The sequence below is a fragment of the Crocodylus porosus genome, unplaced genomic scaffold (assembly GCF_001723895.1).
Source record: "Crocodylus porosus isolate Cpor-Errol unplaced genomic scaffold, CroPor_comp1, whole genome shotgun sequence".
Lineage (NCBI taxonomy): Eukaryota > Metazoa > Chordata > Crocodylia > Crocodylidae > Crocodylus > Crocodylus porosus.
Genome location: NW_017728932.1, coordinates 17,764,683 through 17,787,635, shown reverse-complemented (window position 1 = coordinate 17,787,635; position 22,953 = coordinate 17,764,683). Strand labels below are relative to the sequence as shown.

Here is a 22,953-nt window from a genome sequence, read left to right as displayed (position 1 = left end):
TCTACGGCTGCCCGCTGCTGCAGCTGGGCCGGGGCGCGTCTCCGGCCAGGGAGGCCGCTGCCGCTGCCCGGGAGCCCGCCGCCTGCCCCAGCCTCCTGCGCGCCGAGGCCCTCCTCGAGTCCGCTGACACGCTGTACGTCATCCACCCCTACGTGCAGTTCTGCTTGCACGACATCGTCACCTTCAGCCCCGCCAAGCTCGCCAACAGCCACGCCAAGGTCCTCTTCCTCCTCTTCCACGTGCTGCAGGCCATGAAGGCCTGTCACCAGGCGGGGCTGGCCTGCGGCCCCTTCTCCCTGCGCGACGTGGCCGTGGACGAGAAGCTGTGCAGCCGCCTGAGGGTCCGCCTCGGTGGGTACGAGAGGCCGCTGGAGATGGAGGGCTCCTCGAGAGCTGGTGAGGAGCAGGGGGCTGGGAAGGGCAGGCCCGTGCCACAAGCGGGGCAGGCGGCCAGGTGCGTGGCCTGCCAGCAGGAGCTCAGGGACCTGGTGCTGGACTGGGTGCACGGGCGCATTAGCAATTTCCACTACCTTATGCAGCTGAACCGCCTGGCTGGGCGCCGGCTGGGGGACCCCAACTACCATCCCGTCCTGCCCTGGGTGGTGGACTTCACCAGCCGCAACGGCAAGTTCCGGGACCTCAGGAAGTCCAAGTTCCGCCTCAACAAGGGCGACAAGCAGCTGGACTTCACCTACGAGATGACCAAACAGGCATTTGTGGCGGGCGGGCTGAGCGGGGAGCAGCTCCACGTGCCCCACCACATCTCTGACGTGCTCTCGGACATCACCTACTACGTGTACACTGCCCGCAGGACGCCCAAGGCCGTGCTGTGCTGCCACGTGCGGTCCCAGTGGGAGCCCAACGAGTACCCGGCCAGCATGGAGCGCATGCAGAGCTGGACCCCTGACGAGTGCATCCCCGAGTTCTTCACAGACCCCACCATCTTCAAGTCCATCCATCCCGACATGCCTGACCTGGACGTGCCGGCCTGGTGCGGCTCCTGCGAGGAGTTTGTGGACGTGCACCGCGCGCTGCTGGAGAGTCGGGAGGTCTCCCAGGACCTCCACCACTGGATCGACCTCACGTTCGGCTACAAGCTGCAGGGGAAGGATGCCGTCAAGGAGAAGAACGTCTGCCTGCACCTGGTGGACAACCACACGCACCTGACCACCTACGGGGTGGTGCAGCTCTTCGACCAGCCGCACCCCCGGCGCATGGTGGGACCTGTCTATACGCCTGCCGTTGCACCGGTCATTGCTCGGCCTCTCATCCAGAACATCGGAGAGGCGCTGGCCCCGGAGGATGCCCAGGCCCAGGCAGCCGAGGGGCCTGATGGGCTGGTCATGGAGGCTGTCCCCAGTGAGACCAGCTGGTCTGGAGACAAGGCTGTCAGCACCGAGGACGACTTGGAGCAGGGCACCGAGGCTCTGGAGTCCATTCCTGCCGCGGGCAGAGCGGCCGACCAGTCCTGCCCCGGCACCCCTTCAGCTCACCCCCCCGGCCTCCCCGCCACGGCTGCAGAGGGCAAAGCTCCCAGCACCCGGCCGACTCAAAGGAGCAAGCCCGGCGGCATGGACCAGACTGACAGGGGCGAGATGAAGATTGCGCTTCCAGAAGGGTTCAATCCGCTGCAGGCCCTGGAGGAGCTGGAGAAGCTGGACAACTTCCTGGTCAGAGGCCTGAACAGCGAGATAGAGCTCATGGAGCAGCTGGAGGTGGAGCCGCCCTTGGGCCTCTCAGACCTGTTCCAGAGAGACATGCAGGCACTGGGGGTCCTGGTTGCTGAGCTGGTGTTCGCCCCAAGGATTCGCGCCTTGAAGCCAGATGCGTCGCTGCTGGAGCGGTTCCTGATGGTCCGCAACCTCTGCCGGTACTATCCAAAGGAAGTCCCGGCGCCGCTCCAGCACATGCTGGGCGTCTTGCTGCAGCTGAGCGTGCCTGTGGGGAGGCTGCTGAAAAGCCCGGGGGCCAGGAGCAGGGTCCAGCTGTTTGAATACGAGCCTGTGTCCCAAGGCCTCCCGCCGCCCTGCCCCTTGCAGCTCCTTAGCCCCTTCAGCTCAATCGTTCCCTTCCCACCCTACTTCCCTGCTCTGCACAGGTTCATTTTCACCTACCAGTCCAGGAAGGTGGAGGATGAAGGCCAGGGCCGTGAGCTTGTCTTCCGGCTGTGGCAGCAGCTGGAAGAGATTCTCTGTGAAATCACTCCCGAGGGCCTGGAGATCCTGCTGCCCTTCATCCTGTCCCTGATGTCCGAGGAGAACGCGGCAGTCTACACTGCGTGGTATCTCTTCGAGCCCATTGCCAAAGCTTTGGGCCCAAAGAATACAAATAAGTATCTGCTCAAGCCCTTGATCGGTGCGTACGAGAACCCCTGCTACCTGCACGGCCGCTTCTACCTGTACACGGACTGCTTCGTGGCCCAGCTAATCGTGCGCTTGGGGCTGCAGTCCTTCCTCTCCAACCTGCTGCCCCACATCCTGCAGGTTCTCGTGGGCATTGAGAGCTCCCAGGAGGAAAGCAAGGCCCTGCTGGGAGCCGCAGAGGATGAAGAGAGTGGAGGGGGCAGCCCAGTGTCTTGTGCTTTTGGGGAGGAGATCAAAATGGACGTAGATCATGGCTCTGTGACGCTCGACCTCCTGGATTACACGTCGGGTGTCAGCTTCCATGACCAGGCCTACCTGCCCGAGGGCGAGGACTTCCAGAGTGGCCTCTATGTGGGCGAGTCGCTGCAGCCCCAGGAGCAGGAGCTGCTCAGCCTCGGGCGGCTGAGTGACAAGAGCAGTGCCAGTGAGGTCTCGCTGGGAGAGGACCGGCCTGCTGACGGGGATTCCCAGAAGGATAAGAGCAGCCTGAAGTCCATGGGCAGCAGCCAAGACCTGAAGCAGAGCGAAGACGAGGAGGAGGAGGAGCAGCAGGAGGAGGAGGAGGAGGAGGAGGAAGAAGAAGAGCACGATGATGCCACGGTGGTTGCTGAGCTGAGCCTGCCCGAAGACACTGGCAGCTCTGTGGACGCTGCCCTGGCTGATGACCACAGTGAGCCAGGGGAGGAGCAGGAGCCGGAGCCAGAGCAGGAGCTGCAGGATCATTTGGAAGACAAAGAGCAGACAATCCTCCTGGGTAAGGGCCCCCTGGTGAGGGGGTGAGAGGGGAAACCGGTGCCATCCCAGGGGCACCTGGAGCCTGGGGAAGGTGACTGGGGTGTGTCTGGCCCTGGACAGACTAGTCTTTCAGAAAGTGGTGGTGGGCAGTGCCCGTGTGGTACTGCTGGGCTGGGCTGGGCTGGGCGGTGGGTGGAAGGAGCTGGGCTGTAGCTCTGGAGTTAGTGGGCGGGGAGCTTTGGAGGGGTTCTCCATCAGACTGCGCCCTGGGGCCCTGGCTGCCTTGCGTTTGAGTGATAGCTAATCTCTCTGTCCCACGCTGTGCACTTGCAATTGTGCGTTTGCTTGCAGACACGGCCTGTAAGATGGTGCGGTGGCTCTCGGCCAGGCTGGGCCCTACGGTGACATCGCGGTACATTGCCAGGAACCTGCTCCGTCTGCTCACGTCCTGCTATATCGGTACGGCCCACCCCTCCTGGGCAGCGGCTGGAGGGCCTTGTCTCCGGGTTGCCTGCTGCGGATGCTGCCCTGCACCGGGAGGGTGTGGGTGCCTGCCTGGCATGCACGACTGGGCAAAGCAGGCCATGGGCTGGAGCATCGGGGGCAAAGTAGTGGCTTGACTCGCTGGCCCTTTCTCTTTCCCCTGGCAGGTCCAGCCAGACAGCAGTTTGCACCGAACACTGATGAAAATGGTCCCCTGAACGGAGGGAACATCTACCAGAAGCGGCCAGTGCTGGGGGACCAGGTGTCCAAGCCGGTCCTGGCCTGCCTCATGTGTGTGGCGCACCTGTATGGAGAGCCCGTCCTCACCTACCAGTACCTGCCCTACATCAGCTACCTGGTCAGTGGGGCTTGCTTCACCTCCTGCCTTACAGGGTGGGGGAGAGGAAGAGCACTAGTGCTGCAAGCGTGTGGGAGGCCAGTCTGCTGCACACTCGCTTGTCTTGTGCCTCCTGTGCGAAACCCTCTGCTCTTAGGGGCGTGCGCCTCGGCTGCTTTTGACCCTTGGCCAGGGTGGCTGAGCAGGGCCCACTGTGCTGCTTTGTGGCTGGGAGATGGCAGAGAGAGCGCTTTCCTGAGACCAGAGCAAACGCTCCCACTCCCGGGAGCTGGCGTTTGCTTTCTTTTGGTCCTCGGGACCACTCTGCTGAGGAGCCTTTAGTTATCCCAGGGCTCATGCTTCGGAGCTCTGTGCTGTGTATAGGCAACAGGCCAAGGAGGGGCTGGAGGAGTCTGCTTTTCATCTGCATACCAACCAGTGGCAAGACTTCCAGGCTCTGCTGTTTGCCATCTGTGCAGGTGGCGCGCACGGCCGAACCAGAATTGCAGTCTGATATGTTTGGCAGGGGGAAGAGGACGAGAATCCTTTCCCGTGTTTTCCCCCTACTGGTTAGTGATGTTTGTTTCCTGCGTGCCATTTCTGGCTACGTGAAGAGTGCTGGTAATGATTTTGCTAGCCTTGTTTTCATGTCGTTCAGAAAGCTTGAGGTAGCAAAGACGGTCGTTCCTGATGAACTGCAGTGACGCTGATGCCGTTTGTGGGGGAAAGGTGTATCAAAGCGTGATTTCAGCCATGTCTTTGGACAGCTTTCAACCACTGAAGTGGCTGGTGGCTTGCACAGGGGCATCTTAGAGCATATCCTGTCCCTGCCTTGTGACTATTCTGCACTGGAGGGATTTTCGGCTTCTGCACCCAGCTGAGGATCGGTGACTGCAGCTTCTAGCTATGAAAGCTGATGACTGTTCAGCTTTAGCTTAGGGGGAGGCTTTTTTATAACTCCAAATAGTGCATCAGGGTGGGGGGGACAGAACAGTTGGCCCCATTGTTGCAGAGCAGTTTTTGGCAACTTGGTGTCAAAGTGATGAAACTTTGAAGCTGCAGATGGAATAAACACTCTGGCCACCCGTGCAGGTGCTTGGCCTCAAGAGGGTTGGGTTTTTTTGTGTTGGTTTTTTTGAGGGATAACAAAGATGCGTGCAGTACCTTGAATGGACCTGGAAGAGGAGAAGGGTGCACAGAAATATCTTGCCTGAGTAGAAGCAGTAGCTGAGAAGTGTTCAGCTTTCAGTACAAACGCCAGGGTTTTGGCAGAAGTTTGTCTTGGCTGGGAGTGTAAATGAACAGGGTTGCTCTACAGAGGGCATGTCCTGCCTCTACAGCGAGCACAGATGATGCTTTTCAGCATTGCTGCAGCCAGTGTGGAGGATGCCCAGGCTGCAGTTACTGTCCTCTTGCTCTGAGCTCTCTAGGCACACGGTTACTTGCATTCCCAGCCTCACCTCTGCAGTTCTGGCCACGGGCTGTCCTTCCAGCTCCTCAGCAGCTGCAGAGGTTCCTTGGAATGGGCCACGAGCTGGAGCTGGATCCTGATATGACTTGTGTACATGGCTGTCTGGAGTCAGTTCCTGGGATATTCCAGCTGCCAAGGTCTCCAGGTCCTTTGTTGGTCTCTGCAAGGGGAGAAGCAGGCGGCATAAACCTGGCTGTCCCAGGCACAGGTTTTGTGGGTGCAGGGGTAGCTCCCGGTGGCACCCCCTGTGCAATGAAGGGGAAACAGAGATCACCCTGGGGCCCTCAGTTCCTGTCTGCTGTTGTAGGTTGCCCCCAGCAGCGGGTCCGGTGCTAGCCGACTGAACAGCCGGAAGGAGGCTGGGCTCCTGGCAGCCATGACCCTGACCCAGAAGATCATTGTGTGCCTTTCGGACACCACCCTGATGGACATCCTCCCTAAGATCAGCCAGGAGGTGCTGCTGCCCGTGCTGGGCTTCCTTACCTCCCCTGCCATTGGGTAAGTGCAGGAAGCCTCTGCTCCCAGGGCCAGGCCTGGCTCCAACAAAGACATGGGCACTCGCTGGTCCATCTCCGAACAGGGGTGTGGGGCTGTCCCACCCCAATCCACATGCTCCCCGGGGTCTGCGTCTGCTGTGTACAGGGCTCCTCCTCCACTGCCCTTTGACGCTGCCTCCTGCAGCGTCGGAAGCACAGAGTGGGCGAGAGGCGGTGACCCGGGGCAGGGTGATGACTGGTGTCCTCCACAGGTTCCCCAGCGGGGCTCAGGCCCGCGTTGTCCTGTGCATCAAGACCATCAGCCTCATTGCCCTGATCTGCTTACGGATTGGGCAGGAGATGGTGCAGCAGCACCTCAGTGACACGGTAGGAACCTTCTTTGGGGCCTTCTCGCTGCTTCAGGAGCTTCCAGATCAGGTAAGTGACTTCCTTGGCCTTTGCATGGGGGGCAGTGAGTGGGAGCGCCCGATCTCCCTGAATATCCTCTGGCTTCCTCTCGTTCAGGGCCTGATGCTGGAGTCACCGAGCCGCGGGGAGAACCCCAGCCTGGAGACATCTCCTTCTGATAGGGGGCTGCTGCCTCTGGACCCGGCCGTGCTGGCAGAGCTGCAGACAGTCTTCAACCCCGAGATGGCCTACACCACATACATCCCCTTCTCGTGCCTGCTTGGTATGGTGCCGCTGCTCTGTGTAGCAAGGACTTCATGCCAGGGCTCCTTGCCTGGCACGCTGCATGCCTGCCTGCTCTGGGGCCTGTGCACCCCAGCTGCAGGCAAGGCTGGCTGATGGGAGCAACCCCTTGGGTGCCGTGGGTCTCCCCGTATGTGCAGGGGAAGGGACGCTGTCCATGCCTCTTGTGCTGGGCCCCTGGCCATGGCTGGTTGTCTGGCCAGAACCCTGGATCCTGCGTGGGCCCTGTGCTGGCCCCAGGTCTGCTCCTGTGGGAGAGGGCGTGAGGCTGGAGAAGAGATTCCTTAGCTTGGGGTCCTGACCTGTGTTTTCCAGGGGATGTCATCCAGACGATTGTTCCCAACCATGTGCTGATCGAGCGGCTGGCTGGCCTCTACCTGGAGAGCATGAACCCAAAGAGCCTACACCTGGCCAGCCAGGAGCCGGCAGTGAACGCAGTCTGTGCAGACGCAGATACTCGAGGCCTTGACCCCTTCTCTGGCCACCCAGAAGACAGTCGCTCAGGCACCTTTGGGAGCGTGCTGGTGGGGAACCGCATCCAGGTCCCCGTGGAGCCACAGCACGATGGCGCTGGCTCGCTGGGCTTTTGCACCCGGGTGGGCGGCTTCGCTCCCAGCTCGGCTAGCGAGGAGAACGCCCTGAAGCAGGACCTGCCACGCAGTGCCCACATGCTGTGTGGGAACTGGCTGGCCTACTGGCAGTACGAGATCGGCGTGAGTCAGCACGACTCCCGCTTCCACTTCCACCAGATCAAGCTGCAGAGCTTCTCGGGCCATCTGGGGGCCATCAAGTGTGTGGCCCCGCTGGGCACTGAGGACTTCTTCCTGAGTGGCAGCAAGGACAAGACAGTCCGCTTGTGGCCCCTCTACAACTGTGGGGACGGCACTAGTGAGGTTGAGCCGCGGCTCACATATACGCAGCACAAAAAGTCGGTCTTCTTCGTGGGCCAGCTGGAGGCCGCACAGCAGGTGGTGAGCTGTGACGGCACCGTCCACATCTGGGACCAGTTCACGGGTAAGGCGTGGGGTGGGGTGGGAGGGAGGAGAAGGCTGAGCCAGGGCAGCAAGCTGGGGCATGCTGGTCAGCTGCGTGGAGGGGAGCGAGCCTGGGGCCTTCCTCGGGAAGTCTTACTCCATCTCTGGAGAAGGAGGTGGTTGATGCCTCTTACCAGGCATCCTGGGGAAGTAGCAGGCTACACAGCCACTACTGAAGGCAGGAAACTAGACTGCGAGGGTCCCACATCATGGGTCCAAGCCTGTTCCCTTGCAGCCTGTGCTGGGAATGGGTGGGGGGCTTCCTTTCCTCTCTCCCCTCCTTGCTGGCCCCAGGGTGAGCCTTGGGGAAGGCCTGGACTTGCGCTCAGGTGCCGGGGGCTACCAGCCTGGGCAGGTTGTGAAGTCTGCCCAGCTGCAGGGCAGGGTCCAGCACCTCCCACCACACTCATGGCCTCTTATCCTTCCCAAAGGCAAGCTCGTCCGGACCTTCGATGCACTGGACAGCAAGGTCCCCATCACAGCCATGACTACTATGCCACCCCCGCACAGCAGCATCTCCGTGGCCAGCGCAGACTCTGTGCTGCGCTTCTTCGACCACAGGAAGCCAGGGATACAGGTAGCGGGCGCTCTCTCACGTACACGGGGGCTGCTGTTGTTGCTGCCTCAGGTCGTACGTGCTGGGGTTTGCCTGAGATGGGGCTGCTGAGCCCAGGCGTCCTGTCCCCACCGTGTCCCAGCGACCGGTGATGATCTGTGCTCGTGGCTCTGTCTCCGCAGCACGAGTTCCGCCTGGCCAGCGGGGCGAGCGCCGGGCTCATCCGCTGCCTGGCCGTCAGCCCCAGCGGCCGCAGCGTTGTGGCTGGCTTTTCATCCGGGTTTGTCGTGTTGCTGGACACCAGGACGGGGCTCATCCTGCGGGGGTGGCCTGCCCACGAGGGAGATATCCTGCAGATAAAGGTGAGTGGCTGGGGCTGGGCAGGGGCCGGGCTGCCCATGTCCCAGGGTTTGCGGGATGTGTACAGCAGCAGTATGGGCGCACCATAGTGGCTCAGGCTGGAGCTTGTGGCCTCTCTGGTGCTGGAGCAGGGAGGAGGGGGTAGGTACGCCAGGCAGTCTCCTCCTCTCTCCACCCTTGCGGCTCCTATCCCTGGTGGATGGTTCTCCGGGGGCTGCTCCTGCCTCCTTCCCCAGCTGGACCCATAGGGCTGGGGTTGCCAGGGGCTCTTGCCCCTGCTCCAGCTGGGCCATGTGCTGCCTGGAAGCCATGTGTGACCTAGGGAAGGCAGGGGGCTGCCCCTCCTCCCCAGCCCAGGGCCTCGTTCTAATGAGTAACTCTTGTCCATATTTACCCACCCTGGGGCAGCAGGCTGGGGGTGGTGTCCTTGACCTAGCGTGGGTTAAGCAAAGTTTGGCTGCGTGGGCTGTTTTAATCTCTCGCTGGAGTGCAAAGCCGCAGCTCTCTGCTGTCCTGGGAGCTGGGCGTCCCACAGCCAGGATGAGGCCCCCCCACCCCTGCACCCTGGGTGGGAGGGGTAATTCAGGCACGTGGTGTCTCCCAAGGGGCAGCTCAGTCAGGGGCTGGGGTGCTCTGAGGAAGGGATAACCCAGGATGTCTTCAGGTCTCCTGGGGCGGGGGAGAGGGGAGGCAAAGCCCTGGTGCCCCAGGCCCCAAATGAGCAGGCCGCACCGTTGGGGGGGTGCCAGCTGCTGGAGTGACCCGTGGCCCTGCTGTGCTCGGCTTGGGAACATCTGAGGACAGGTGGCTCGGTGCTGGTGAGGCTGGTACCGTCCTGAGTGCCTGTGCTGGGAGAAAAGGGGACGGTACAAAGGGCCCATGGCAGATGCAGCTGGCAGGCTGCCTGAGGGAGCCGCTGCTGGGCTTGTTGGCAGGGTCGGCTTCTGCTGACTGGTGCCAGTTCTCTCGGGCTAGGGCTGCAATTTTGTGCAGAAGCCTTGCTCACTGCCCCTTCTCATCCTCTCCCACAGGCTGCGGAGGGCAACATGCTCATCAGCTCCTCCTCTGACCACTCCCTGATCGTCTGGAAGGAGCTGGAGCAGAAGCCTCTGCACCAGTACAAGTCGGCCTCCGACCCCGTGCACGCGTTCGACCTCTATGGCAGCGAGGTGGTGACCGGCACCGTGGCCAACAAGATTGGCGTTTACTCCATGTTGGAGCCCTTGGCCCTGCCAGTCAGCACCACCAAGCTGAGCTCCGAGAACTTCCGCGGCACCCTCACCAGCCTGGCCGTGCTGCCCACCAAATGCCACCTGCTCCTGGGCTCTGATAACGGCGTGATACGTCTCCTGGCATAGCAACCGCCGCGGGCTGCCTGCCCGGCGCCCTGTCAGGAGCCTGCGCCCAGTCCTGACAGCTCCAGCAGTAGAAGTCAAGGGGCAGCGTCTGCTCCTGGGGGCTGGGCGAGAAGCCGTGCTTATGAGATGCAGGGAAAGGCTCTTGTTCATGAGTGCTCGGCAGATTACTCCCAACCCCTGCCTGCCTCCAGAAAAGCCATAATGGAGAAACCTCCGCTACTGCTGGGCACTGTAGGTCACTGCCCCTGTCGAGGCCTGGAGCCTCCCACACCGCATGTGCCTGACTCCCTGGGGACTGAGCTGCTCTCTAGACCAAGTGGACCGGGGCATCCTCTCTCCTCCCCCCAGGAGCGGGGTGAGAGGCAGCCCTTGGTGAGAGAAGTGCACTGCCCCTGCACACTCCAGCTCAGGGTCTCTGGACACCTGCCCAGGGCTGGTGTGAGCTGGGCCTGGGAACCACCACCACCTCCCTCTGGGGTGTGCAGGGCAGCAAAATGCAAGCCCAGTGCCTGGAAGGCTCAGAGGCACAGCTTTATGCTCTGCTGCAGTTCTGTTCACTTCCCCCCTTTCCCCCCTCCCCTGGGACCCTTCCTGACACCCACTGAGGCTTCTCCCTGACTAGGAGGAGGAGGGTATTGGAGCCAGCTCTTCACCCGAGTCTCAAACCCCTGACACTGCCCTGCTCTGTCTGGAAATGCACCTGCAGCGGGGGCTGCCCTGGGAAGTGGGGCAGTCCCCTCTGTCAAGGGAAGCCGGAAGGCAGACCTGTGTGTAGGGATTCAGGCCCGGGCTCTAGGCATTGCCTCCTGGGGTAGCAGGTGTGGACACCTTGCTGCTGCTGGCTCCTTTCATGCACTGTTGGGCCCTGGGGCCTGATGGGGGTTTGCTGTGGAACAAAGTGGTGCAGGCACCTTCTGCTGAGGGAGGTGGAGTTTAATCACTGTCCTGGGAGTCCCAGTACCCCTGCTTGTCAGGGCTCCCTCCCTGTCCTGACAGGGTTAGGACCAGGATAGTGTGGACCCAGCCTGCCCTGTGCCTCTGCTACCCTCCCCAGAGCTCTGTCTCCTGCCCCCACTTCTCTGGGACAGGGGCTGGAGCAGGCCCTCCAGGCAGCAGTGCCTATGAAGGTAAATGCCCAAGGAAGGGGTAGAAAACCCCCTAGGGCCACTGCCAAGGGTAGCTGCCTACCCAGCCCCGCAGCTTGGTTCAGCTGCAGCCCTTTGAGCTGATCAAGCCCCTGCTGAGGGCCTGAATGTGGGGCTGAAAGGCCTGTGTGCCTGGTAGGGGGTAACTAGCAGCAGTTGGGTACCTCCAGCTGCTGTGGGGGCATGTGGGTGCTGCTTGCAAGCCCCTGAGCTGCCTGCTGTTGGGGAAACCCCAAACCCTGGCTGTCCTGTGCTTGCAGGGAAGGGGAGGTAGTGCTGGGTCCCTTGCTGTCCTTCCACTTTGGAGGGAGCTCTCAGTCCCTTGTTGTCTATTAACCATTTGCAATAGATGTAAATATTTATTCTAATAAACCCTTTGAAAGAGAGACAGAGGAGCTTTTCTGTGGGCTGGGGCAAGAGGCCTGCTGCAGGCTGAGCACAGCAGGGTGGGGTGTGAGCTGTGCAGCACGCCAGGCTGGTTGCTCTGGGTGCCTTTAGAGCCCATACTTTCAGGCCTCCTGCAGAAAGAGTCTGCCTAGCGCAGAGGTGGGGCTCCCGGCCCTGGGCTGGGGTTTGCACCTACACCCGGGTGTGCATGGGCTAGCCCTGCTTTCCTTTCCCTGGCAGGCAGCTGCCTCACACTGTGCTGAATTGAGGGTTAAGTGCTTCCTGTACAGAAAACCCAGTCTCCTCTGAGCCACTTAGGCTGAGCACTGCAACCACAGGCTGAAGCCTCTCTACTTCCTGCTTGGATTCGCTGCAACGGCCACCTGGGTCCTTGCCATGAGACGGGCCAGAGTCCTATCTGTCCTGCAGCAGGAGTAGGAGCAAGCTGGACACCCATTGGAGAAAGCTGGACTTCCCTGCAGAGTCCTAACAGGGGGGAGAGACTGTGATGCCACACAATGTTGGCCTGTGCCTCTGCTTGGAGGCCAGGCACCAGGGGCTGAGCTGCCAGCCTGGGCACAGACCCCTTGGAGAGGGCAGCTCTCACTTAGAAGCAAGAGACTCCACTGGTCCCTTCTGCTCCAGGAACTTTCTGGGGTAGCATAAGCTGGAAAATGTGGGGGCCCCTGTGCTTGGGGTGCAGCAGCCTGGACCCCCCCACTGCAAAAAACACGCATACGCTCCCAATCCTAGAACAAATGTTTAGCCGGATGCAGTAGGTCAATATTTGCTGAAAGGAGAAAAAATCCTCAAATAAGGGGGTGGTACTGATGGCCATGCCTCTCACCAGGCGGGGCAGACGTGGGCTGGACCAGGGGCTGCATTCGCCCCTGCAGAGCTCCTGGCTGGGCTAGAGCGAGTACTGGCAGTGAGGTGGACGTCGAGGAACCCGAGGTACGGAGTACCTGGGCTGGGGGGATTCACCAGCAAGCTGGGGGGCTTCTCCAGTGAAGAGGACCCCTGTGTGTGTGACTGGCTCAGGGAGGGCAAGTTTGGCCAGGGGCTGGAGGGACACACAGGGTTGCATGGGCAGGGGAACCTGTTAGATGTCGGGGGCTGAAGTGGCATCTAGCTCTTCTCCCTCCACCTGTCAGTCACCCTGCACAGCTGCAGCCCAGCATTTCTGCCTGGGCCATGGAGGGCCCAGCAAGCAGAAGCCAAACTGCAGGAAGTTGGCTGTGTTGTGGGGGCGATGTGGGCTCAGTACCCGGTATGGGGAGCCGTTGCAAGCACAGGGGAGGAAAACTGCCCCAGGGCCAGGATGGGGCCAAGCTCGGGTAGAGGCAAGGGTGGGCCATGCCAGCAGCACTGGCAGGCCCCCAGGGGACAGGAACAGAGCGTGGGAGGGGAGAAGCTGTGCTTTCCAGTAAGGAGACAACATGCAGCGAGTGCGGGGAAGGGGAGGGCCCTGCACTGCCTGTCAGCAAAGCCCCAGGGCTCTCTGCGGCCCCGGGGAGGCAGGTCAGTGCTGCCGTGCCAAAGGAGGCTACAGAGAGGAGATGGCCCAGGCTGGGACAGGGGCACGGCTGCCTGGGTTCCCATCTCGCACCATCGGAGAGTCCTGTTCCCTACCCCAGTGCAGTGTACAAGGGGTTGAAGGGGGCTCCTCATCTCTCCCTTTGCCCTTGGGGGCAGATTTCATTTGGGAGCATTTGGAGGCTGTAGATTCCCGTCCAGCCGGGCTGGGGTGAGAGGGGCTGGCAACGGGCCGGGGCAGACTGTCCAGCAGTGCCCCCTGGGCTCCAGTGCTGCCTCACGCCTGCTCCCCTTGCCTGCTGCTGCCGCCCAGGGTGGCCTTCCTAGCAGCTTGTCTGTAGCCCCTGCTTCTCCCCCTGGCTCCTGAGTTTGATCCCCACCCCTGGGCTAATTGCTTCCTGCTGTTTGCAGAAGGGAACCGGGCAGGCTCTGCTCACAGTTGACAAGCGGTAGGGGGGCCTGGGAGTGCCTTCGCGTACCTCTGCTGCCTCTGGCATCCTGGAAGGATGGCGGTGCTGCTCTGGGGTCTGCTGCTGCTCTGCCTGTCTGCTCTGCACCACCGCCCATGGGTAAGTTGCTGCCCTTCTCCTGTCCTGCCGGGCATCTCCTCTGCCTGTGCTGGGGCAGTGCAAGGAACGGGGCGCACAGACTCCAGTGGACTCAGGGCAGGGTCCACTCTCCATGTGCAGCCAGCAGTGAAAGGCTCTGAAGAAGAAACCCCAGAAAGGACAATGATGGAGCCACACTTCTGTCTGGCCCATTTGGACGGGTGCTGGCTCATGCACTGAGCAGGAGGCTGTCTAGTCCTCCTTCCCTCTCCTCCGTTCTGTGAGGCTGCAGGCATTCCTGGTACCCAGAGATTTACACCCCGGTTCCCTGGGGCCTAGGCTCTGGTGACGTCTCGTGGCCACGACCTGCAGGGGTTAGTGGGGCACTGTGTAAACAAAGTTCCTTCTACCCATTTTAAATCTGCCACCCAGTTGTGTATTGAGATGGCAGGTATACAGGAGTGCCTGAGTCGCACTTGGACCTGGCCACTGTTTTGTCCCCCTCCAACCTAAACGGGCTCAGTCTTGCATTCTCCTGCCATGGGGCTCTCTGCAGGCCTCTGAACATTTTCATCACCCACCCACAGACCCTTCTGCTGCTGCTGTTTGCTGGAAAGACCTATCCATGCTCCAGAAAGCTATGGGTGCCACGCGGGGGGAAGAAAAGAGGAAAGAGCAGCCTCTGACCTAGCCTGGGAGAAGGGGCTGAACTAGATGACCTTGTGAGGTCTCTTCCAGACCAACTTCCCTATGATCCTAGGGGATGTGGCAGGAGGTGGGCCAGAGGGTGTGTCTTTCGCCCAAATCCAGGCCCCTTCCCTTTCCCTTCAGCTTTGCCTCTGGGTTTTCTCTTGCAGTGCCCTTTGGCATATGCCCTAGAGATGGATTTTACCCCTTCACTTCACCAGGACAGCTCTCAGGTAAGACAGGACTGGCTCCCAAATGAGGTTATTGCAGGGTATTTCCAAATCTCCCCCAGCTCATCTTAGTGTAGGGTGGGCCCTGCCAGTGACACCTGCACACACCTGCAGCAAAGAGCAGGCCCAGCTACAGCGTGCCAAGTCCTCTCTGCCCACTGTGTCCCAGAGCTGCTCAGGCTGAGATGCTCCAAGGTGTCTCTGGGAGCCAGGTGCCCAGATCCCACTGACTAATGGGACCTGGACATCTCGCTTCTCATGCTGTTTGAAAAAACCAGCCTAAAGCAAGTGGGCAGGAGGTGGCATCTGTGATGGAAGCTGGTGTGTGAAGGGACTGGCTGGTGAACTAAGCCCCCAGTCGCAGCCCAGCAGGAGAGGGTGGGGAGAATTACCCGCTGCAGGCAAGGGCAGGAAAGGCCTGTATCTAAGGCCACCCCATTGCTCCGACCTTGCTCCTGATCCTGCAGTTGCTGGGTGCCAGGCTGAGCTCCTGCAAGGCATTCGGGGAGAATGCTGCTGTTCTGCAGGGAGCAATCCTAGGGTGTGCAGAGGGACAACTCCCACAGGAAAGGCTAAGCATACGCATTCAGTGCTTGACAGATGGGGCCCCAGTCATTTAGGTGAGTAGTTGCAAGCACCACTACTGGCGACTGGCTTTCATGGGCACAGTAGTTGCCCAGAACTCAGGTTCCCCTTTGTCCGTGACGCTCAGGGCAGAGGAGCGATGCTGAGAGTACATGAGGATTCAAGAAGCAGTCTTGGCTGAGAGACTGATCTCTGCAAGAAGGTCCCAGGACTTCCTCTTTCACCTCCTGCTGTTCTGAAGGGAAGGTTTGTCGTGCACAGCTAGTGAGGGCAGACTCTCTCCAAAAAGTGAGCAGGGCTGCAGAAGCAGAAGGCCGAAAGAACACAGACATTCAGAGAAGCAGCTGCAGACTGCCACGGCTGCAGACCAGGCTGCTGACACGGCATGGAAAGGAGAGGGAAGGAGGTCCTCTAACGGGAACTGTGACATCGGTTGGAACAAATCCACACCAGTTTAAGATTTGAACTGGGTGCTGAGCTGAATACAGAACTAGCTGAGAGGGGCTGGGGAAGCGATGATGTGACTACATACATCTGTGTGAGCAGGGGGGGAGCAGTATTCTGCACACGCCAGAACCAGGATGGGAGGGGATAGGAGAAAAAGGGGTTGAAGCAGAATAGACAAGGTGATAGGGGATAGATGCTGGGGGGGATATTTCTGCAGAGAGGGGGTGAGCCTGTGACACCAGCAGGGATGGCTGCCATCCTAAGAAGCATGGAAAAAAGGTGAGTTTGTGTCTGAGGAGACTAGGACTGCAAAGCAGCGGAGGCACAGGGGAAGCTTATGTGAAGAAAGAGGACTGGGCCCAGAAGACTCGTCCTGCCCAGGAGAAGCATGTTTGCCTGAGGCATTTAACTGAAGGAAGCTGAGATGCAGCCACGTGTTCACTTGGTGTTTGACGCCCTGAGTGTGGGCAGGGAGGAGCTAGTGAATGTGCTGGATGTCTCTGCTTCTCCTAGACTTTCTTGGGAATAAGCTATGTCCTGTTTTTCCAAGCCTGTGCCAAGGCATCTGAAATAGCTGCTTTATCCCTGCAGGGCATAGTGGTAAACCCTGCACCACGCACACTGCCCAGAGAAGGGCCCCTCCGCGTGACCCATGACCTGACAGCAGGGCAGAGGCAAGGACTGGCCAGGGCCAGGCTGTGGGCATTAGGCAGACCAGAGCAGGTGCCACCCAAGGCAATGTCTACATGTCGTAGTCAGTAGGTGCAGGGGCCGGGTGCAGGTTCCTAATTCCATGTCACCTCAGAGGCAGCAATGGTTTCACCAGATGGTCCCTCTGCTCTTCCCTGTAGCCCGTATCACAGCTGAGGGTGTTGGTGACCTCTCAGGTGGCTGCTCCAGCTCCTGCCCTCTCTTACATTTAACAACAGAGTCAGGAGCCTGAGCCTGCTAACCACATGCCATGGCTTCCTCACCACCACACACTGGGACCATTTGCCTCCCAGCCAGGTCGAGCTGCTTGCTAGATCCATGAAAGCATCAGAGGACCCAGCTCCATTCTTCTGCTTTCTCTCAGTGCAATTCTCCTGTTCCTTCCCAGGGGCATGAAGTGACTGGAACCTCAGGGCAGGACCTGCAGCCCACTCCCACCAGCGTTACTTTGCCTGCAGCTGTGTCAACCCTGCCAAACGCTGCAGTGTCAGACTCTACCAGTGACACCTGGGAGGACATTCATGGACCCACATCACCACCCACACCCACTACTACCACCACCACCACAGTGTGTAGAGAAAACTTCACAAGCCCAGAGGGCGAACCTGTGCCTGGGACAGGGGGAAGTCATGAACAAGTGCTGGAAGGACAAGAAGTGGATTCCTCTGACGAGGAGGAAGAGGATGAAGAGAGAAACTGCAACATATCTCAGCAAAGAATAAGGAAGCTAGCAGATGGCTTGATGAAATTCACCGCTGATCTCCTGCAAGAGGTCGAGCTGGACAACAGCCAACCCAATGTGGTCCTCTCTCCCCTCAGCATCACTCTGGCGCTTTCCCACCTGGCACTAGGTAATGCCTTCATTTTAAACAGTTGAGCTCTCATGCTCCACGGTGCTCCTTCTCAAAGAAGCACTGGTAGTTGGCATCCAAAAATGCAGATGTTCAGCACAGCATCCTCTGCCCCAAAGCTTGATCCTGTGGCTTGCTTTAACCAGGACACCTGGGCTGCCCTCACTTGAAGCTGGTCTCGCTGTCCCATGCTGAGTGCCACCAATGCTTCTTGGGAGGACACAAGCCATCCAGTCATGAAGGGGCATCCATCCCTTCCAGACAGCACTGTGAACTGGAACCTGACCTTGCCTTTCAGGAGCAGAAAACCAGACAGAGAAGCATCTGCTGGAGGCAATGCACCTGAAGTCAGTGCCCTGCCTCCACCACACGCTGAGCAGCATCCGCAGAGTGCTCACAGAGTCCATGCTCAGCGTGGCTTCCCAGCTGTATCTGCAGAAAGGTGAGAGCAGGGAAAAGCACCTTCACGCTGGGAGGTCTGTGACACTTGCACATACACACAGGCATGCCAACGGCAAAGGGAGACGTGTCTGCTTCCTGAAGCAGTCCTTGGGGATGCCCTTCCTGTCTGCTGAGGGAGCTGGGCTGCACCTGGTCTGGCTGATTTTGCTGAGTTTCATCAGGGCCTGATGACCTCATGTCCAGTTCTTCTCCCACAGGACTTGAGGTTAAAGAGAAATTTCTGGAGAACTCGGAGAGATTCTATGGAGCGAAGCCTGTGACCCTGTCTGGAAACAAGGAGGATGATCTCATAGCCATAAACAAATGGGTAAAGGAGGTGACAAAGGGGCATATCTCCTCCTTCCTGTCTCAGCTCCCCGATAGCATGGTGATGCTCTTGCTCAACGCTGTCTACTTCCGAGGTGTGTGCTAGCATGCTCCCCAAGGCCTCTCCATCCTAGAGAAGCGCTATGGCTCCACTGGCTGTCTCCAGATGCAGCAGTTCTGTGGGTCTGAGCGGCTCTTCTTTCATCTCTTTCTCACTTGGCTAGATGTCTCTTCCTCCCCCTCCACGTTTGCAGCTCCCCTTCTCAGTCAGAGCACTACAGTGAAGACTCCTGTCTTCCTACCCATGCTCAGAATTAGATGAATACACACACCAGAGGCGGGGTGTGCATATTCCAGCAGGTGCCAACCAGGATTCCTTCAGGTGACTTCTGCTGAGCCCTGGCCAGGTCCACCCAGATCCTCCCCTAAATCCCTGCAGGCTGGATGTACCTTGCTGCTAGGAGCATTCTTCAACTCGCACAGAAACCCACTGCCACTCCTGCAGACACAGCGCTTGGGTCACTGCCGCTGGCCTCTTTCCTCCGTCCCCGTGTTGCTAGCTGCTACTTCAAGTTTCTGCCTTTTCCTCAATAGCTAACTTGAGCTTGCCCATCATGCAAGGGGAGTCCCTCATACGAGCATGCAGCTTGGACCCCAGGCTCTTTATTTTCATAGCAGTCCACAGACATTCACTGCTTCATCCCACAGTGTGCAGCTTTCTCCCCAAGCTGAGGTGGGGCAGGGCTGATCAAGCCCAGTCTCACCCCTCTACTCCATGCAGTCTCTCCTGAAGATAAGGACACCCTGCGGTCATGGTTCTCTCTGCATGGCAGGGTTTATTTTGTCCCTGCACAGCAATGTCCACAGACCTGAGCACTGATGGCAGGGTGAAAGGAGCACAGGCAGGCCTCTCTCTTGGTTTTCCATTCTAGCCTGGCTTTACTGATTTCTACATGTTTCTGGACAGGATTTTGGAGGAACAAGTTTGATGCCAGCCTGACAGGTCCAGATATGTTCCACCTTAATGACAAGTTCATGGTCTCTGTGGAGATGATGAAAGCCCAGAAATACTCCCTGAGTTGGTTTACATTGGACTCCCTGGAAATGCAGGTGAGCATCTGTCGGGGGTGCGGAAAGGCTGCTGTACCAGTGCCCCACTATCACTGCCATTCTTCTGCTGCATCCACTTGCTCTGAGAAGACAGCACCTGCTCACAGGTGTAGGACACCTTCTTTGAGCCTGTCCTCAGAAAGGATGTAAAATCTATCCTCTCAAAGCTACTGGGAAAATACCCCATGGGCACATACTAGATGGGACCTAATGAGGCTTGTGCATCTGCAGGTCTGGGAGGACCAGGGAGACTGAATCCCCTCAAGGGAACTGGGAGCAGGAGGATCCCTGTGGAGCAGGGCCACTGCAAGTGTAAGAACATAAGAACCTATTGAGGATATGATGGAGGTGCTCAGGCCCTTTGCTTGCTTGTTTCCTGTTCTACCCATTCTTTGGCTTGGCTTGTTTCCAGGTGGCCAGGTTTCCCTTTAAGGGCAACATGAGTTTTGTAGCCATTGTCCCAAACCAGTTTGGGTGGAATGTCTCGGACGTGCTGGAGAACATCAGCCATGACAAGCTTCGTGGCCGCTTCCCCAAAGAGAAGCCCACCCTGGTGAAGATGCCCAAAATGCATGTAGATTACAAGCTGGAGCTCAACCAAGTCCTCAGCCGGCTAGGTAAGGTCATTCCCACTTATCATCTGTGCACCAAAACTCAAAACCACCATCCCTATGTCAATCCCCACCACCAAACTTGCTCCAGGCAGCCTCGATGACATTCATTTCTGCATTCCTCTACCTGTTAGCAACTGTCTTTTCCTTATTCCCCAACAAGGTGCAGCCACAGTTGGTGCAAAAAAGTAGCTCTCCTTTTTTGCACCAACTGTGCAAGTCATGACATCTGTTAGTCTCCTGATCTCCCCACTCTTATTTCCCATCACACTTTCAACCTCATCAAAGACCAACACTTTCCCTTGCCTACTTTGTACCTTTATTAACTCAGTGGTTGGGATGTATGAACTGCCAAGGCGATGTAGGTCACAAAGGCCAAGACAGTGTGTGAAACCAGGGCAGAGTGTGCTCTTTGTTGAAGGGATCTGGGTGTGGAATCAACTTCCAGATGAGATTAAAAACAGAAGCTGAATATCTTTATGAAATACTGGGAAACCTTCCTGTTTACAAAAACACTTTCAGTATAGCAAGAATGAGATTTGCAGTGTGTGTCCTCATTCTACCCAAATGACCGATTTGAAAACGAGCAACACCTACCAACAAACAAAAAAAATACTCCAAGCAGAGCTTTTTCCCCCCAAAAAGAAGAGTGTCAGCAACTGCATGAAGTCCATCTGGAACTTTTAGAATTGCTACTGATTTCATTTGACAAATGGTCAGGTACTAAGGTGCAGGCAAGAGCATTAAATCCTCCAGAGGATGGCTAGATAGTCTGCATGAAAACTGTTTGTTTGCCTCTCCCAACAGGGAGGGACTGGTGAATCTGGCTAGAGATTTATGTTTGCTTTCCCTGCCTGCCTCTTCTCTTCTCTGGAGTCTGCTATGATTCACCGTCCAGACCCTGGTGTTGTGTAACTCCACAGTAACTGTTTGGTCAGGCTGCTGCTTCCTCTTCCACTCCAGGGATAAAGGGAATGTCTGAGCTAATGGCATGCCGTGACACGGAGCTGGACAGCAGATGGGTTTCCGTTTGACTCCAGTTTGGTTTAATTTCAGGCCTCAAGGAACTATTTTCAGCCCCCGATCTACAGAAAATCACCGATGAGCCTCTCCTGGTGTCAAGCATCCAGCACCAGTCTACCTTGGAGCTGGCAGAGGAAGGGGTGGAGGCATCAGCTGCCACCAGCGTTATGCTGTCACGGTCACTGTCCACTTTTAGCCTTGACCGACCCTTTCTCTTCATCATCTTTGAGGAGATAACGGGCATCCCTCTCTTTGTGGGCAAAATCCAGAACCCCAACCCCAGTGCTGCCCAGCAAAGGAAAGAGCCAGAAGACGTGTCTGATGTGAAATCTGGCCTCAAAGACTCCCCCCCAAAATAAGGGACTCCTGGGACTGCCGCCTCTTTGACCCTCTGTACTAGCCAAGGGAGGCCTCTCCTGTTGGGGCTTCCTCTAAGGGCCTTCTCTGCACTGGTCCTTGGAGGCAGCCCTTTCCTGGTTTCTTTATAGACCCCTCTAGCAGTCCCCTGTGCCAGCCCTGACAGGCCCCTCCACTGAGCCCTCCATGCCAGCCTGAGAAGCTCGGTCTGCTTAGATTCACTTTCCAGAGGCCTCAGTGCTGAAGGGACTGAGCCTTTGCTTCAGCAGACCACTTACTTAGCATCCCTGCTAGGAGGCCTCTCTTGGCCACCCTTACAGGGCTGACCCAGGGGACTTGCCTCTCCTTGCTTTACTTCTGCCCGCGTGCCCCCGCTGCGCAGGCCTGCCCTTCAGCACTGCTCTCAAGCAGCAGCCCTGGTACCTGCAAGGTCTAGACTCATTCTGACAACCTGGACAACAGAGAGAGCAAGGCTGCCTCTCCCCGAGCCCCCCACTTCCTCTTCTCTCAGGGCAGTCAGTAACATATGCACTTGCTCATCAGTCACAAGCGAGCCAAACAGCAGCTACGTCAGATGAGTTAGCAGCAAGCAGTATTCTCCCTGGGAGCGAGTCACAGCCACGTCCCAGGCTGAGGTTTCTTTGAGCAACCCTGCCCTGGCCCTGTTGGATGGGGCCTTGGCGTGGGACGGCAAGCAGGCAACTTTCCTTCTATTCCCACCACCAGCCTCCTGTCTGAGAAAACGCTTCTGTCTCTGGGGGACTTAGGCCACACTGGATTTTTGAGGCATCTTTTGTAAAGTGTTTTTTAGTAATTTTATGTTAGCAGACTAATAAACATGTGAAGCAGATGTTATCTGGCTGAGGTGTCACCCTGAGAGACCCAACAGGTAGAGGAAAGGGGAAGGGGAAGACAGCAAACGAGCAGAGGACTGAAAACAGAAGGAAGAAGAGGGCTGGCTGGGCTTGATGAAGGGGGTAAGGTTATGAGGAGTGCATGAGAATGGGCTGGACCCTTTCGCTTACCCAGCACACATCATCAGAGCAACAGGCCATGGAATAAGGTTAATGGCCAGTAAGTACAGATGCTTCCTGCTCACCTGTGGGACTCTCAGCTGCAGCACGTAGAGAGTCTAGTGCTGTAGGTGGCCCAAAGGGAGGGAGAAGCACCCTGACGTCAGTCAGCATGGACCAAACACTGCACAAGTCTGAGGCACTTCACCCGTAAGCTGCAGTGCACAGCTGACCAGGTGCAGTAGGGTGGGAATTAGTACTGGCTAGTGGCGGGTTACTGAATATAATGGGGCAAGGTGTATAATCGGGTGTGGTACAGCCTGTGTGTGATTTATCCACCATATAGGGTGCTTCTGGGCATGCAGAACAATGCTACATGCCCATAACGCTTTTCAGGAGAAGGGTGTCTCTCTTTGTACTGAATCACGCTGCCTTTAGCCAGTCTGAGCACAATCTACCTAGAACTTCACTTCTGTCTGAAGTTGGGGCAGCTCATTGGATCCCTACTCTGAAAAAGTTCACGTGTTTGATGAATGCTGCAGCCTAAGATTCATGTTTTGTAGAAACAGCAATTGCTACCAAAGCAGCAAAGTCTGAATTACTTCAGCCTTGCTGCTCCAGGGGGTTCCTCAAACCCACTTACTGTTGTTCATGGTAGAGCCTGTGCCACATCTCATCCGGCTTTTAGGAAGAATTCCTGCCATTATCTTTTTGCACAATGGTAGCTACAAAGCCGCAATGCCACTTTCTCAACATTTCCCTGTTCACATAGTAACTGTTCCTGACAAGTCGTGCCTCAGCCATACTGCAAGAGGAGGGTGCCTGGGGAAATCTTCCTCACTGAATGTCCCACAGTTTTGATCGTGTACAGGATGAGGCAGATGGATTCACCGACTATGAACTCTGTGGACATAGGGGAGTACATAAAAAGGCAGCTAGCCCAACCCTGCAATTACCAACAGACCCATGCATGTTTTATGCAGACTCCAAGTCTAAGGGGGGAAAACATCTAAGAATAATTCCTAGTTCTGTGACCCATGTGCTGGCCTTTACTCTTCAA

At 57.9% G+C, this 22,953-nt stretch overlaps 3 protein-coding genes across 3 annotated transcripts in view; all 3 read left to right on the top strand.

Annotated features, from left to right (window-relative positions):
- The window catches only part of AIFM3 (apoptosis inducing factor, mitochondria associated 3), a 16,349-nt gene extending 12,926 nt beyond the window's left edge, over nucleotides 1–3,423 (top strand). Inside the window, exon 20 of the mRNA XM_019545344.1 lies at nucleotides 3,168–3,423. Coding sequence (XP_019400889.1) covers nucleotides 3,168–3,402 — 235 coding nt within the window. The 3' untranslated portion in view covers nucleotides 3,403–3,423. The remainder of the gene's footprint in view (nucleotides 1–3,167) is intronic.
- Nucleotides 3,370–11,415, top strand: WDR81 (WD repeat domain 81). The gene is made up of 9 exons (XM_019545860.1): nucleotides 3,370–3,557; nucleotides 3,749–3,939; nucleotides 5,697–5,887; nucleotides 6,138–6,303; nucleotides 6,391–6,556; nucleotides 6,892–7,590; nucleotides 8,042–8,187; nucleotides 8,349–8,528; nucleotides 9,558–11,415. The coding sequence occupies exons 1-9, from the start codon at nucleotides 3,464–3,466 to the stop codon at nucleotides 9,882–9,884; spliced, it is 2,160 nt and encodes a 719-aa protein (XP_019401405.1). The 5' UTR covers nucleotides 3,370–3,463; the 3' UTR covers nucleotides 9,885–11,415.
- Nucleotides 11,416–12,265: 850 nt separating this feature from the next.
- SERPINF2 (serpin family F member 2) lies at nucleotides 12,266–21,068 on the top strand. Its single transcript, XM_019545861.1, has 9 exons — nucleotides 12,266–12,370; nucleotides 13,364–13,521; nucleotides 14,358–14,420; nucleotides 16,549–17,011; nucleotides 17,310–17,453; nucleotides 17,671–17,874; nucleotides 18,747–18,889; nucleotides 19,302–19,506; nucleotides 20,557–21,068. Exons 2-9 carry the CDS (start codon nucleotides 13,459–13,461, stop codon nucleotides 20,880–20,882), a joined length of 1,611 nt encoding a protein of 536 aa, XP_019401406.1. The 5' UTR covers nucleotides 12,266–12,370; nucleotides 13,364–13,458; the 3' UTR covers nucleotides 20,883–21,068.
- The last annotated feature ends 1,885 nt before the right edge of the window (nucleotides 21,069–22,953 follow it).

Excerpts from the sequence above, each read along its gene's own strand:
- WDR81 (XM_019545860.1), top strand. The coding sequence starts at position 3,464 with ATGGTGCGGTGGCTCTCGGCCAGGCTGGGCCCTACGGTGACATCGCGG. Across the intron at positions 8,188-8,348 it reads ACAGGAAGCCAGGGATACAG|CACGAGTTCCGCCTGGCCAG; the intron begins GTAGCGGGCGCT and ends CTGTCTCCGCAG. Across the intron at positions 8,529-9,557 it reads GAGATATCCTGCAGATAAAG|GCTGCGGAGGGCAACATGCT; the intron begins GTGAGTGGCTGG and ends CCTCTCCCACAG.
- SERPINF2 (XM_019545861.1), top strand. The coding sequence starts at position 13,459 with ATGGCGGTGCTGCTCTGGGGTCTGCTGCTGCTCTGCCTGTCTGCTCTG. Across the intron at positions 13,522-14,357 it reads CTCTGCACCACCGCCCATGG|TGCCCTTTGGCATATGCCCT; the intron begins GTAAGTTGCTGC and ends TTTCTCTTGCAG. Across the intron at positions 14,421-16,548 it reads TTCACCAGGACAGCTCTCAG|GGGCATGAAGTGACTGGAAC; the intron begins GTAAGACAGGAC and ends GTTCCTTCCCAG.